This window comes from Rhipicephalus microplus, chromosome 2 (assembly GCF_043290135.1).
Source record: "Rhipicephalus microplus isolate Deutch F79 chromosome 2, USDA_Rmic, whole genome shotgun sequence".
Classification (NCBI taxonomy): domain Eukaryota; kingdom Metazoa; phylum Arthropoda; class Arachnida; order Ixodida; family Ixodidae; genus Rhipicephalus; species Rhipicephalus microplus.
In genome coordinates, this window is record NC_134701.1 from 279031956 (window position 1) to 279047058 (window position 15103).

At 44.7% G+C, this 15103-nt stretch overlaps 1 protein-coding gene across 2 annotated transcripts in view; it reads left to right on the top strand.

Moving 5' to 3' along the window:
- Scgbeta (sarcoglycan beta) overlaps positions 1 to 15103 on the top strand; it is a 46088-nt gene that overhangs the window by 1943 nt on the left and 29042 nt on the right. For both annotated transcript variants that reach the window (XM_075882096.1, XM_037415043.2), the window contains exons 3-4: positions 582 to 764; positions 3906 to 4118. In XM_075882096.1, the coding sequence (XP_075738211.1) occupies positions 582 to 764; positions 3906 to 4118 (396 nt within the window). The remainder of the gene's footprint in view (positions 1 to 581; positions 765 to 3905; positions 4119 to 15103) is intronic.

Consider the following 15103-nt stretch of genomic DNA (forward strand, 5'->3'; position numbering starts at 1 on the left):
GTTCTCAAGTGGCCAACTGTGTTTACATAAACACTGTACTGGTTTCTGCCTCTTTTGACATTGTCTGAAACTGAAAGTGCCACTGGTACTATGAAAACATCTCAAGACAATAATCCAGTCACAATTAGTGGGTTGTTGGCTATTTATTGCTACTGAAGAAGCAATATGTAAATTTTATATTGGTATTTCTTTAAAAGTGCACTCTGTCTGACCATCTCTGTGTGCTCATGAAGCACATTGCTAAGCAGCTTAATATTTCGATCCACATTGTTAGTTACCTGAGTTGTTCATTCCTTTTGATAACTGTTCATGCAGTACAATTGAGAATGGATGCATTTTATTCTTAAAACAATTGTCATCGTCAGCAGCAGGCTATTTATGTCAACTTCAGGACAATGGCTGGACCAGTGGTCTCCAATTTAGCCTCTCCCCCCTAGCTGATAAGATTTTAGGCCTGCATGTTTCCCGATTTTAACACACCACTTCACCCTCTGCTTATCATGGCTGCATTTTACATTCCTCAGTAGTCATTACAAACTAAAGCTTGCAAAACATTTGTCAGAGTTCGTATCATTTTTCAGGTGACTGTGATGCTGTTGGGGGTTCTGCGTATTGGATATGGCATGGAAAGCCTTGAATTTCTCCCCAGCGGCCAACTGTTGAGGTTTCTAAACAATGCCGACCTCGGGACAGTTATTCCACACAAGGGTGTCATTGGAGGCTTCAAAGACACAGATCTGCATATAATTGGGGAATCACAACCGGTAAGTATCTGCTTTTTTTATGATTACTTATGATTTATGATGCTCCTTTTATGATCTGCTGCTTTATGATTAGGAGATTTTCAGCAAAGCTGTCACATAGACAAAGGCTGGTGGTACACTGTGTATAATAGAGTAGTATTGCTTTTTGTCATTAGAAATTGTGACATGTTCTATCATGAGCAGTATGATTGGGAACACCCAAGTGCATGGCAAATAGTAAAGCATCAGGCATGGCGATGCACAGTGGTAGTTCTTAAAGATGATTTAGAACGGGCAATGCTGTCCCGTTAAGTATCAAAATGCCCACTTCGCTATTGCTGATGACAAACGCAGGTGCACATGGTTGGCCGCTCGAAAGTGTAAGTTGGGCATCGCAATCTAAGTGCAACAGACTGCTGTCCGTAGCTCTATTCAAAATACCACTTTTTTATTCGCTTGTGTGCAGAAAACACATAAAATCAAGGCACTTCAAAACATAAGAGCTGTTTGCTGAGTGTGAGCGCTACAGCTGTCACTACACTATCAAGCTGCTGTTTGTGTCATACATTTCGCGTGTGGCAGCTTGGGCTAGTTGGTATGGCATGACGATAGTTATAGCGCGAGAACAAAACGATGACACAGAGACAAGAAGGACACGAAAGACACGAGCGCTCGAGTCTTTAGTGTCCTTCTTGTCTCTGTGTCGTCGTTTTGTTCTCGCGCTATAACTATCGTCGTACATTTCGCGTGCCGTAAGACAGACACATGGTGGGAATGTCAGCAGTTCGCAGAAAAGCGTCATCCTTTACACTTCATTTTTCACAGCGCCATCCGAGTATCAGTATTTGGGTTGGAGGCTATTCACCATGTGTTCTTTTGTTCCTCTCATATTGCTCACGAATAGTGCACCTTTCAAATACATTTATCATAGATCATTGATAGGACTCTGAAATTCAGCAGGCCTTATGCAATCGTGTGAGTTGGCATTAAGATGATGGATTATCTTTGACTGCTATTGATAATAATACACAGGAAAAGAAGAAATAATTTCTTTTGGCAATGAAATTCATAGAAATTCATTATAGGTAATAAAACAAAGGTTACTATTTAGCTATTTTATGAAGCCGATTACATTATGTTAACAGTATTTTCAGAAAATTTGTAGAAAATGATAAAACTAATTAAGAAGCTTTCGTGTTCATTTGTTGTCTGAGATTCAATGTTTTTACATGCTTATTATATTACGATTTATTACTTTGTATGCTAGTGTAATGGCCACAATTTGTTTTTTAAAGTTGGGGAGAAAATCGTGGGGAGGTCAATGTATGCAGAAACAAATTATTTTTCTTTCGTTGATATTTTCCACACTGCTAGTCGCTATTGAACTGCAGTACCCACTTGTACTGAGGGAAGCGAGAAAAAAAGAAGTAAAGCTCTTTTATTTTTTCGCTTCGAGACAGTCACTGTGCGGCAGTGGAGAGAAAGGTTCTTTTACTCGATGAAGTGCCACATTTATCTATTTTTGGCTTTGAACACTCTAATCGGAATTGCTTTATTTCATGCGATGCCGAACACTTTTGCATGCTACATCTAAGTTTAAATAGAATAGCCATAGCTTGGCTTTTTTGTTACATACTGCAGAAGTGAGTCTTTATCTCCAGGAATGTATTGTGCTAGCCTTTAAAGGCACTCCCCCGTGCACCTTTTTTTTTTTTTTCTGAGTGCATTCTTTTGAGATAACCTTCGATTCCCTGAGTTCTCGTTCTTCTCAAAGTTCTGGCCATCCGGTTGGGTGTTCCAAAAGAAAAAAAAATAGCTTCGAAATTCTCACACCCCACAACAGGTAGAACTTCTAACCTAAGATGTGAGTTTCCAAAGTTACTTGTTTTTGCTTTTATTTGTTTTTACAAGTTCAGCTTCTATATGTTCTCTACAAATAACTGAAAATTGTAATTTAGCTAGAAGTAGGTTAAATTTTTTTTAAAAAGCACAATGTGGCTTCTAAAAACTAAGAAGTGCTCATTGACTAGAGCATTCTTGAAATTGTCATCTCACTGCTTGTCATAGCATTTCGTCAGAAGAGTTCATTAAAGCCACATGCTCAAAATAACCATGATTGCCAAGCTCTCATGATAGAAGAAGTCATCTAAAAAAACATGTTTTGTGCATAGATGAGCTTTCATTTATACCTTTAACAGGCATTTTTCTCAAGATACATTTTCGGACAACTTCCTGAGTTTGTACATGATATTTTTGGAACTTCTGATTGCCCAATGAAGATGAAATTTCACCTACATATCTCTTAACAGGTGAAGGGTGCAAGTATATCTTTTAAAGCTTGATACTGCCTGTATAAATGTTCAGCCTCGCTTGTTCTTTTGATACGCCTTCCTTTTTAGTGTACTTTTGTCTTCGTAATTGATTTTCTGAGATTTTGTACATTATTTATATGTTGTTCTTTACTTTTTCATACATGTTATTACTTTATTGTTTGTGTTAGTTTCTATATATGTATACTATTACCCCCCCCCCCCCATGTAATGCCCTCGGGCCTTTAGGGTGCATGAATAAATAAATAAATAAATAAATCTAAAGTAAACAATTAGTATGGGTTGAGGATTTTCAAAATATTCACATTATAATTTTTTTACCATTAAAATGTTTTCTATGCACTTTCTTGATAGTTATTTGCATTCTACAGTTAATTTAGAGCATTATGAGCCACTAATGGCTCAGAACTATGTCAGTTTAATGGCATCAAAATGTTTGTCAAAAAATAGCTATACTTTACACATTGTTGTAGCATAAAACAAAAACTGTTCAACCTACTATGAAATGAATCACATATTTGAAATCAGCATAAAGGAAATATATGCAGCAAAAATTTCATTATCATACGCTACAGATTAGTGCAGCTTTTTTTTTTTTCGAATCGCATCACATTTTATTAATAATGAAGTGTGTAGTAAGAATGAAGGGTTAAAACTGGTGAGTTTTGAGTGTTTCTTTTGGGGGGGGGGAGACTACTTACAAAGTTAGGGCTGCTGCTTTTACCAGCATGTGGCCATTGCATTAGTATGTGTACAGTAAATGAATTGTGTTAAAAGTATTTTTCTCTCGTCAAAGTCTTCACTGACACGTTTTCTCCACTTTGTTATTCAGGTTGTGGTGAGGACTTCAGGGGAGAAGCAAGCATCCGACACAGCTGGACCGAGCCTGGAAGTTGGCCCTGACTGGACTGTAGTGAGCAATGTCAAGGAATTCAGAGTCCGCAGCCCAACCACAGGCCGAACAATCTTCTCTACTGAATACCAGGGTTTCCAGCTGCCTAAGGGCATACCAAATCTCAGTGTCAAGGAGGCTCATGTATCTCGGGTAAGCACAGCTCTTCTTTTCTGAAATCTCTCGCTAGCAATCTGCTAGCAGTTTCAATTACACCATGCCAAGAAGTAGTAGACTGGAGCTGAAAGTTAGAGATGATCCTAAGTGAAATTCTTTGCAACATGATTTCTAATTATTGGCTAAGGTCACATTAACGCAGTATAGAGGTGCATCTTCAAGCCTGGGAAATGCCTGTAATGCTGATTCAGTGAAGTTGGCTCCCCCGACATTTTACTCTGTAACCATTTTGTCCTTCCACTGAAGGGCCTTAGTAACACTTTCTTGACATCTTAAGTGCTTTGGATGAGCAGAGCTTGACTTGCCCCAACTGTTGCCAAATTGCTTTGGATGAGTAGACCTGGTCCTAGTGGAATAGGTACTCCCCTGTAGTGTTGAGGACGTGAAGCACTTGTCTACGACTAAGATTGCGTGTCATCCACTAGATGGCAGCATTTTCTTGACGATTTAGTTTTCTCCGGCAGCAGGAGCGTGGTATTTGTGGGGGGAAGATGGCATGCGAAGATGGCAACTTGGGCGTAGCAGGCCCGTAAAAAAAAAGAAGCTTTTCGTTCTATCTGCTTCGAGTGATGATGATGATTCGCATACAGATTTTTATTTTGTACCCAGAAGCAAAGGCAGCAATAGTAGTGAACTGAGTAGCCGTTCCATTGATGATGGAGGCAGCACGGAAGTGAACATCACAAGTGCTTTTTGTTGAAGCCGCTTTGCATCATTCTTTGTTTTGAAATTTTCCACGCATTCTCAAATTTTCCTGAGTAAAATAGCCCGAAGACACATAGCCTGCTCAAGCAAAAAAAAAGATGTGGCATCTGCAACTGTTTTATTTATAAGGTTTATATTTTTATTCGCAACAGGTAGCTGTTTTCCCATGTATTGTTCAAAAGTGAGCTTGTCATTGTGTTTATTTAACTATGTATGTAATACAAATATTTTTGTAACATCAACTAGCTACTTTTTAGTACAATCAGATAGAGTATCATTAATAAACAAAAACAGGCAGTCTTGCTCGGGAAACTGAAAAAAGTTGAGGGCTCAAGGGGTTAAGCGGTAATAGAATAGTCCCACTATTATCTCGTGACATTTCACGCATCATATGCCCCAAAATTTTTAGAATCCATCAAGTGTGACTAGAGTTCTATAGATTTGTCGAACGCTTCGAGTGCTTTCTCTCTCATTTCATACCAGTAAGCATTCAGAAAACTACACAGGGAAGGGCATCAAAAAGGCGCAAGAAGATCTTTTGTCAGCATGCACCATGAACTTGAGCTTTTGTCTACTTTTTCTTCAAATGTGTGGCATGTGGCAGCATCCCGTGGCAGCCACAAAAGATTTGTAGCTTGCGATGGTCAAATCTGCCAATGGCGCTGATCTTGAATATATATGGTGCAGTAATCTGGGTATATGGCATCATTTTTAGAGGGAAGAGAGAATGTTTTCTAAGTGACTCTGAGAATTAATTGTGAATTTCAGGCTGCACGCAGCGCTGCAATGTTTGGCTCGCGTGTCCTCTGGATCATCGACTACCGATCAGCAGGGTTTTCTGACCATGTTCAAAAAGTGTTGCAGGGTCTCTTTAGTGTTAAGGAGCTTCAAAAATAGGATAACTAAAGTTAGGACAAGTAAACCTGCAAGGTTACAAAAAAAAATTGATTCAAAAAGCAGAATAAGCACAGAAGGATGCAAGCACTATGTACAGTTCTAGGCATGATAACTAAAGTTAGGACAAGTAAACCTGCAAGGTTACAAAAAAAAATTGATTGAAAAAGCAGAATAAGCACAGAAGGATGCAAGCACTATGTACAGTTCTAGGCATGCAAAGTGCTTGGGTAGGCTGTTTGTAAACTATAATATTTCTTACTGAAAAATGATTGTTCATGAGTTAAAGGGCTTCCAGGAATGGTGAAGTAATGTCTGTTCACCTTGCTACCAGATGACCAATGTGCAGACCTATTTTTATACTTTTAACTCTGTAGGATTCAGTGGCTGGCACTACAATGTAGAGGTTGCACGAACGAATATTTTGCAGTTCTTAATGAAAAGTCTTATAATTTAAATTGGAAAAAAAGCAAACATACTTCAATTCAAATTTTGCACACCTTTTCGAAACTTGATCAAGTCAAGATTGGTGTGACATTTAAAAGGGCTGTCTACCGCTTTAAAAATTCGTTTTGATTGTGGCAACATCGCATTGATGGCAATGAGCATGCTTTTGTACTATGAAAAAAAAAATATTGTTTTTATTTGATGTTGAAAGTCGACAAAGAATGACGGCTAGCGTCGCCCAACAGCTATTTGCTTCAATTTACTGGCAGGACAAGAAATCCACACAGGTGCACTCACTTTGCCTAGACACAAACATTTATAACTTGAAATTGTATTTTACACGCTTGAGTCAGCTTTAAGTGGTGCCAGAGAGTAATTTTTGTTTGTTTTTTATCATGCGTTCAAAGAGGTGCACGGCGGCGCATTCGCCTGCTTTTCTACCTACCTGCCTACGGCAAAGAAATGCGAGCGCTGCATCTGACGCCAATCATCAGAATAAAAAACACTGTCTTCAGCGAAGATCATCGTGATTGACTTAAAGGAATTTTCTAATTATAACCGTAAGGCTAACGTAATCTAGTAAGGTTGCGTGAGTCGTCATGCGTGAAGTACACACCAGTATTCACCGGGGTTCTACGTTAAAGAAGAATTTGACATTACATTCCACTTCACCTGCGTCCATGCTGTCCCCCATATCGCATATACAATACAGAACACCTAAACATGACCGAAAGACAGCTGGGATTCTCTGTTCTTTTCTGAAGCATGCCTCATGATCATTAACTTTGTTTTAGAAGCATCTTTGGGATGATAAGAGCCACAACAGTTCATTTCACAACACCGCGTGCCAGTGTTACTAGAACAGACCACCTTTTTTGCTCGACTGCAATGGTTTTTCAGACTGACTTAACAAAGCTGGAGAAGTAATAATACTTTATCTGTGAAGAAGAAAATGCATCATTGGCAAGCGACATTGCCACCACTTGGGCACTGGGTCCTGGGCTTCTCTCGCTCGCCTCGTGCTGATCGTCGCCGGCATCTGCTTGACCGTTGCTCTGTCCCGATCATATTTTCATCGTAGGACCCCCGTCGCAACACATTTCAATAAACCCCTTTTCAATTAATGGAGGGTGCTGACATTCCCGTCGCTTGAACCTGGGTGCTGCCATTCGCATTTGCCTAAACGTGGAGCTGCGCAACCGAATGCTACCTCCCATCATGGCCACCAACAACGCGCGACCTAGCTCTTCCACTCCATCCTTCAGCAACCCCTGTGTTCTTCGCTTGCGAGAGCCCAAGGTCTTTAGCGGAGCTGGTGAGACCGACGTGGAAGACTGGTTCACTCAGCACGAACTGGTGAGCGCAAACAACAAGTGGGATGACGCGGACAAGTTGACTAACATCATCTTTTACCTCGCTGACATGGCCGAAATATGGTATAACAACCACAAAAACGACATTACGATGTGGTCCATCTTCAAAATGTCGTTTGCTGGCGTTTTTGGCCGACCCACTGTCTGCAAGTCCATAGCCGAACAACGCTTGCGGACTCGTGCACAGATGCCAACGGAATAGTTCACCAGTTACATCAAAGACATTATTGGTCTTTGCAACCCTAGGAACACCGCCATGCCCGAGTCGGAGAAGATTCAGCACATCCTCAAAGGGATAAAGGACGGCGCATTTCAGATGCTCCTGGCCCATAATCCTGCTACCGTTGCGAAAATTGTCACTTTGTGGCGAAGTTTCGACGAGTTGAGAAAGCAGCGCACCCTGACTCGGCCATTTTCCTCACACGCTGACTCGCTCTCCAGTCTTACTTCTGTTCCTGATCACTCACCAACCCTGCAAGAGAATAAAGACTTCGGGCGTGAAGGAGTAGCTCGGCAACTGTCATTTATTCCCTTCACGCAGCAGCCGACGTCCTCTCGTCTGCCCTCACCACTCGGCGATGTTATTGCCGAAGAGGTAGCTCAGGCTGTTCCCGTCGCTGCCCACCAGCAGCCTGTGGCCATGCCTGTTGCCCATACGCCGGCTATGCAGCTCGTGGTTGTGCCTCTTATGTATGCCCAGGTGGGATGCTGCTGACCCCGCCAGCAGCATTTGTCACCCATGTCTTCAGTTGCACCCCACTCCGCCCCTTTTTCGACACCTTGGGCCACACCACGAGTCAGCAATTCCTGGCGCACTCCTGACAATCGACCGATCTGCTACGCATGCGGTACTTCAGGACACGTGGCACGATATTGTTGCCGTCGCTTCCAACCACTCCACGACGCTTCTCGGCCATACCGTATGACCCACAGCCCATGCACCTACCTGCTCCTTATCCCTCACCGGAGTATGGCTACACTAACCTTCCTGAGTCTCGGTCACCCCAGCCCCCATCTCAGACTCACTCTCGGCGCTCCCCATCTGCTCGCAGGTGATCGTCGAAATGCTCAAGTCCTCGCACTTCACCTGCTAACGTCCTCGCCATATATGTCGATGGTGTTTCTACCTTTGCCCTCGTCGACACTGGTGCTGTCATTTCTGTTATAGTCGCCCAGCTCTGCCGCTCCCTATGCAAAGTGACCATGCCGCTCTCTGGACTATCGCTTCTTACGGCTAGCGCACAACCAGTTTGACCTCTCTGCACCTGTACGGCCCGCATATTCGTCCAAGGCTCTCTGTACGTTTTCGAGTTCATTGTCCTTTCGGTGTGCTCGCATGACGTTATCCTCGGGTGGGACTTTCTGTCACATCATCATGCCGTCATCGACTGCGCACGCGCTGAAGTTCAATTTTCGCACCTGTGTGACGAACCTTTGCACGAAACCCTTGAGCGGTCGCCAAAACCCGTCATGCATGAGGACACTGAAATTCCGCCAGCCTCTCTTGCCGTTGTCCCTTTTTGCTGCAATGACCATAACGATGTTTACACTTTCCGACATTTTCATGAGCCACAGAGCCGTTTCTTTGCCTTTCGCTACACTTGACGTCACTACTGGCCAAAGCAATATTTTTGTCCACAACCTCCTTTCTGGACCGCTTACGCTACTTTCCGGCGAATGTCTCGGTCGAGTGGAGTATCTTGATTCTTCTTTATTCCTTAACATGCCAGACAAATTGTGCAGTAGCGCCTCGACCGATTTTCATGCCCTTTCCCCACTGGAATGCTCGTCGAGTGACGTCTTCTCGAGTTCCATCGCCGACACCTTAAGTCCCCAAGAACGCGCCGAGCTCCTTAATCTCCTCCAGCACTTTGCGAATTCATTCAATGTTTCTCAGCCACAATTGGGTCGTACTTCCGCAGTGCACCACTGCATTGACACCGGTTCGCACCAGCTATTGCGTCAAAGACCGTACCATGTCTCAGCTGCAGAATGCCACGTCATCAACGACCAGGTCGAAGAGATGCTACGCCGTCCCGTTATTCAACCATTGCAATGTCCTTGGGCATCTCCTGTTGTTCTAGTTCGAAGGAAGGATGGATCGATTCGATTTTGCGTCGACTACCGGCGATTAAACAAGGTGACGCGAAAAGACGTCTATCCATTACCACGCATCGACGACGCCCTTGACAGCCTCCAAGGAGCCGAATTCTTCTCCTCCTTAGACTTATGATCTGGATACTGGCAGGTTTCTATGGCAGAAGCTGATCGCCAGAAAACTGCGTTCATTACACCAGATGGCCTGTATGAATTTAATGTAATGCTTTTTGGGCTTTGTAATGCTCCTGCCACGTTTGAACAACTCATGGACAACATGCTGCGTAGACAGAAGTGGTCTGTGTGTCTATGCTATCTTGATGGCATTGTCGTTTTCTCTCCCGATTTTCCTACACATCCGCCTCGGCTCCAACTGGTTCTGACGTGTTTAACCTCTGCTGGGCGCCAACTGAACCTTCAAAAATGCCGCTTTGTCGCGCGAAAGCTGTCCATCTTAGGGCACATCGTGTCCAAGCATGGTGTTCTACCCGACCCTGCAAAACTGCGAGCAGTCGCTGAGTTCTTGAAACCTACTACACTGAAAGAATTACGCAGTTTCGTCGGGACTATGCTCGTACTTCGGGCGCTTCGTTCGAAGTTTCGCGTCGATCATGTCACCACTGACCAACCTCCTACGCAGTGACGCAGACCTTTCATCCTGGTTTCCTGACTGTGACGTCGGGTTTGCCATGCTCCGTAGTCTGCTAACATCTCCTCCCATTTTTCGGCATTTCGACTTAACAGCTGCAACGGAAGTTCACACAAACGCTAGCGGGGTTGGTCTTGGTGCTGTCCTCACCCAACGCAAGTTGGGCTACTCCGAATACGTCGTCGCTTATGCGAGTCCTACGCTCACTAAAGCTGAGGCCAAGTACAGCGTCACTGAAAAGGAGGGCTTAGAGCTAGTGTGGGCGCTTCGCAAGTTCCACCCTTATTTGTACGGTCGCCCATTCGACCTGGTAACGGACCACCATGCACTTTGTTGTCTCGCCACATTGAAAGATCCTTCTGGTCTCCTAGTTCAGTGGGCAGTGCAAATCCAGGGGTACGACATTCGCGTCATCTATCACAGCGGACGCAAGCATTCTGACGCCGACGCCCTGTCCCGTTCGCCTTTACCTCCCGACTCGGCCTGCGGAACCACTGGTACCAACTCTGTCGCATCTCTCGACCTCGACTCTTTTTCCAGTGAACAACACAAGGACCCGTGGATCGCTTCCTTTTTTAACCACTGCGGTATCACGATCTCTCCCAACGTCAAGCTGCTTATTTCGCCATTCGTGATCGGCTGATACACCGACGGAACTACGCCCCTGAAGGTCGTAAGTGGCTCTTGGTTGTCCCCCGCAGCTTGCGATCATAAATATGCGCCTCCTTTCACGACGATCCCCAATGTGGCCATGCCAGAGTTTTCAGAACTTACGAACGCATTCTCCATCGCTTCTACTGACGCGTAATGTATAACTTTGTTTGAAAATTCGTTATGGGCTGTCCTGACTGTCAAAGCCGCAAATCACCGCTTTTCCACTCGTCCAGTGCGCTTCAACCTCTTCCGTGCCCTGCCAAAACTTTTGATCGGATCGGAATTGATCTCTATGGCCCTCTACCGACAAAATAAGATGAAAATCGGTTGATCTTAGTCGCTGTGGACCATCTAACACGCTACGCTCAGACCGCCGCCCTTCCAAGTGCCACTGCTTGGGACGTAGCGTCCTTCGTCCTCCATCGATTCTTACTACGACATGGTGCACCTCGAGAACTACTAAGTGACCGAGGTTGAGCCTTCTTATTAGAAGTCGTCACGGCTCTGCTTTCTGAATGCCATGTTGTTCATCGCAAGACCACGGCGTACCATCCGCAGACTAACGGGCTCACTGAGACATTTAACCGCACCCTCAGTGAAATTCTTGCAATGTATGTGACATCTGATCATACTAACTGGCATCACATTCTTCCATTCATCACTTTCTCATACGACACCGCGGCACAGTCTACCACTGGATTTTCACCTTTCTTTCTTCTATATGGACGCGAACCATCTCACACCATCGACACTCTCCTTCCATACCGTCCTGACGCATCCGAATGCCCATCTGTGTCCGAAGCTGCCCAAAAAGCGGAAGAGTGCCATGAACTCGCACGCACCTTTACGTCACAAGAATAGCAGCGCCAAAAAGAAAACAACGCCGACTCTTCACGATGCCACAACTATTCCCCGTAATCACTTGTATGGCTGGCTGTTCCCTACAAAACCCCGGCCTTTTCTCAAAACTCGTCCCGAAGTTAGAGGGTCTTCACCGCGTTTTGGAGCAAACCCCGCCGGTCAATTTCCTCATTGAGCCACTTTTCTTATCTGACAACATGCGCCGGCGTCGACGTGACATTATCCACGTCGCCTGCCTTAAGCCATATCATAACCCTCTGCCTCCAGACTCTTAGGTCGCCAGGATGGCTCTTTTTCAGCGAGGGAAAATTGTGAAAAAGAAAACGCATCGTTGGCAAGCAACATCGCCACCGCTTGGGTACTGGGTCCTGGACATCTCGCTCGCCTCGTGCTGATCGTCACCGGCATCTGCTTGACCATTCCTCTGTCCCGATCGTGTTTTCATCGAAGGGCCACCATCACAACACACGCCAATAAACTCCTTTTCATATCGGACAATTTGCATGCTTTTAATTAATGACCATAACAATATTTGTTTTATTATTAAACAAAAGTTGATGAATCCTGCAAAAACTGCAAATGGTTTCTGTTGTGTACGCTAATTGTTGTGTTGATCCTCAAATGAATGACGCTGTTAGCATGCGCGTGCCACCTCACATGGGGTATATACTCACAGGGGTCACTGGTCTTACTGTGGTTACCATCACAGCGTGTTCGTCTATATGAAAAACTGATGTCCTGACATGGTGGCCTTAACATGTCATATGAACGTCACTGGTGTGACCTATGAGATAGCTCCACTCGCTCCTAGGTCACCGATTACCTCAACAACGAGTGATATAATTCTTGTATCGTGACTGGTACTGTAGCCCTCTCGCCACAAAAACCAATTGCACCATGACTGTGCCTTTGCCGGCGGCGGGTATTGTTACGGGTGAATATGGCAGAGGAGGATGACGAAAAAGTGCTCAGCGGAGTGCACTTGGAATGGGGCAGTGTTGTACGTCTCCTTGTGTACTGTTGCGACTTCGGGTCCCGCGGCTCTCATTCTTGTAGCAGGCTCCCGCCCTAAGACCCATCGTCCAACAAATGAGATGAGGCGCTCGTAAGAACGACAACAATTTATTTACATGGTTAGTAAGAACTCAAGAAGTCTGAAGAACTGACCAGGAGAACTGTTGAACTGAATATATACTAAAGTCTTCCTCTTGCATAGCGCCGCGTTACCAACCCTGGGAGCATTGCCTGTGGCTTCAGTCAATACGGCGCTCGATGGTCTAGGTGCTCCACCCACGAAGGCGGTGAAAGACCACACAATGCACGTGGAGAAGGCACAGTCTACACGATGCCCAAACATGGTCACAAACGCACTTCATCGACATTTTGCTCACGTCACCAGGATTTTGTGCATGTCGGATGATCTTAGATGAACTTGGTTTCCAAGAACTCTTCTGGCAGTTGGATGAGGCTCGAAGAACCGGCTCCCGGTACACATGCCAAACTTGCCTGACTGCGTTCGGGTAGGACAATGTAGTGGCCTGACAGCTTTTCGTCGAAACATGCCACTCCCTTCAGCGGATCCTATGGGGAGAGGGGGAAGGAGGAGCGGTTGACTAATCTCTCTTCACTGAGGCGGGCTCCCTTAAGGGCTGCAGCAGATAGTGCCTTTTTCCTTTCCTTCAACCACACATTCAATTCCTCATTGTTTGCTAGAAGCTGCAGCTTAGCTACTAATTTCTGGGACTTCGCTTCTCCTCGCAAGGTGCAGCCACAACGAGTTTAGTTTTAGCTTTCAGCCCAAACTGTAAATACCAGGCTGGTCCCGGCCTTTTCAGATCCACGGTGACCTCGAAAATGGCCCAGCTGCCTCCTTGTTTGCTTCGAAAACCTTGCATAGAGTCGAGCTCAAAATGGCATTTTTGACTCGTGCATTTTTTTTTTTTTGCGCGAACCGGTCTTGGACTCCTTGTTCACATTTTGCTGACAGGAAATCAACCCGTCTTGATGGCACATCCTTGCTTGGAATGCGCTGAAATAGTTTTGTCCAGTTCACAAAGGCCGAAAGACATCAATAATGATGACGGTCATAACAGTACATAGTTTTTTCCTCATAACGATATCAATTTAGGCCCATGCACAGTTTTTTTTTGGACTAGAGGATTGTGTATGTTAGTTTAGCAATAGAAATATTGGCATGCTATACCATATTTGCTCGCATAATCCTCGCACTTTTTTTGGCGGAAAACCGGTGCAGAGTTGGAGGTTGTGAGAATAACGCGGGGAAAACTTTCCATGAAAACGTACAGAGTGAAAGGGAAAACGAAGTGGCCACAAATTGGGAGTCTCACACCAGCAACTAACAGCAAGCTTTGAGAAGTACTAATTAAAATTTACCTCATCAACAATAAGAGCAGAAATTCAACACAAGGCAAGATTTATTTGAGACACAAAAAGTGCAAGCAAATATAGTTGAGAATTAGAATATCATATGCAAAGCTTGTGGGCGTTGCGGGCGTAGCGGTAGCGTTCGTCACTGAACAGGAGCTTTTAAAAGGTAAGCGTAGGATTGCAGTATTGGACTGATGGCTATTTAACAGAATCGTCTGCAGTTTCCTTCGGAAGAAATAAGTTTAGCATCAATCCCAGTCTTATCCACATGGTAGGTCCAACGCGTCTTGGTGGCTTTCAGCTGCCGTCACCAGTTGCGAACTCAAAACTCGATGGGCCTACCGGTGGCCCTATTGCCATTGTTTAGTGCATGATCTATCACTTTCATCTTGAAAGCAGCCGTGTAGCTTCAGTATCGCCCCATAACGTCACAAGATTACCAACACAACATGCAGAACACGCCGCAATGCACACTTGCCACTTTGGCTTGGCTTAGATTAGATTGAATCTCTGTGCAATATTACTACAATTAATGCTTAAGAGGTGGCGCCAGATGGCATGCACTATCATTATCAGTGGCTGGAACGAGCAGGCGACATTATTACGGCAGTTTTCGGGGGTGCAAGAATTGTGAGAGTGTGAGCATTGTGTGAACAAATACAGTGTATCTTGAGGCAAGAAGGTGTCGATCCTGTCTACTAGAGCACCATAGCTTGCCTCAGCAAGTGCCAAACTCACTCGAAGAACGCCAGCCGCCAATCAACGGCTGACAAAAAACAAGCTGAACAAAACTAGGAGCAGCTGAACCACCTAAAGGTGAACTTTAGGCAGCGAAGGAAGGCCTAAGCTATGAGCCTGGCAGCTTTTAGCATCCCACAGCCTTCCAGTCATTG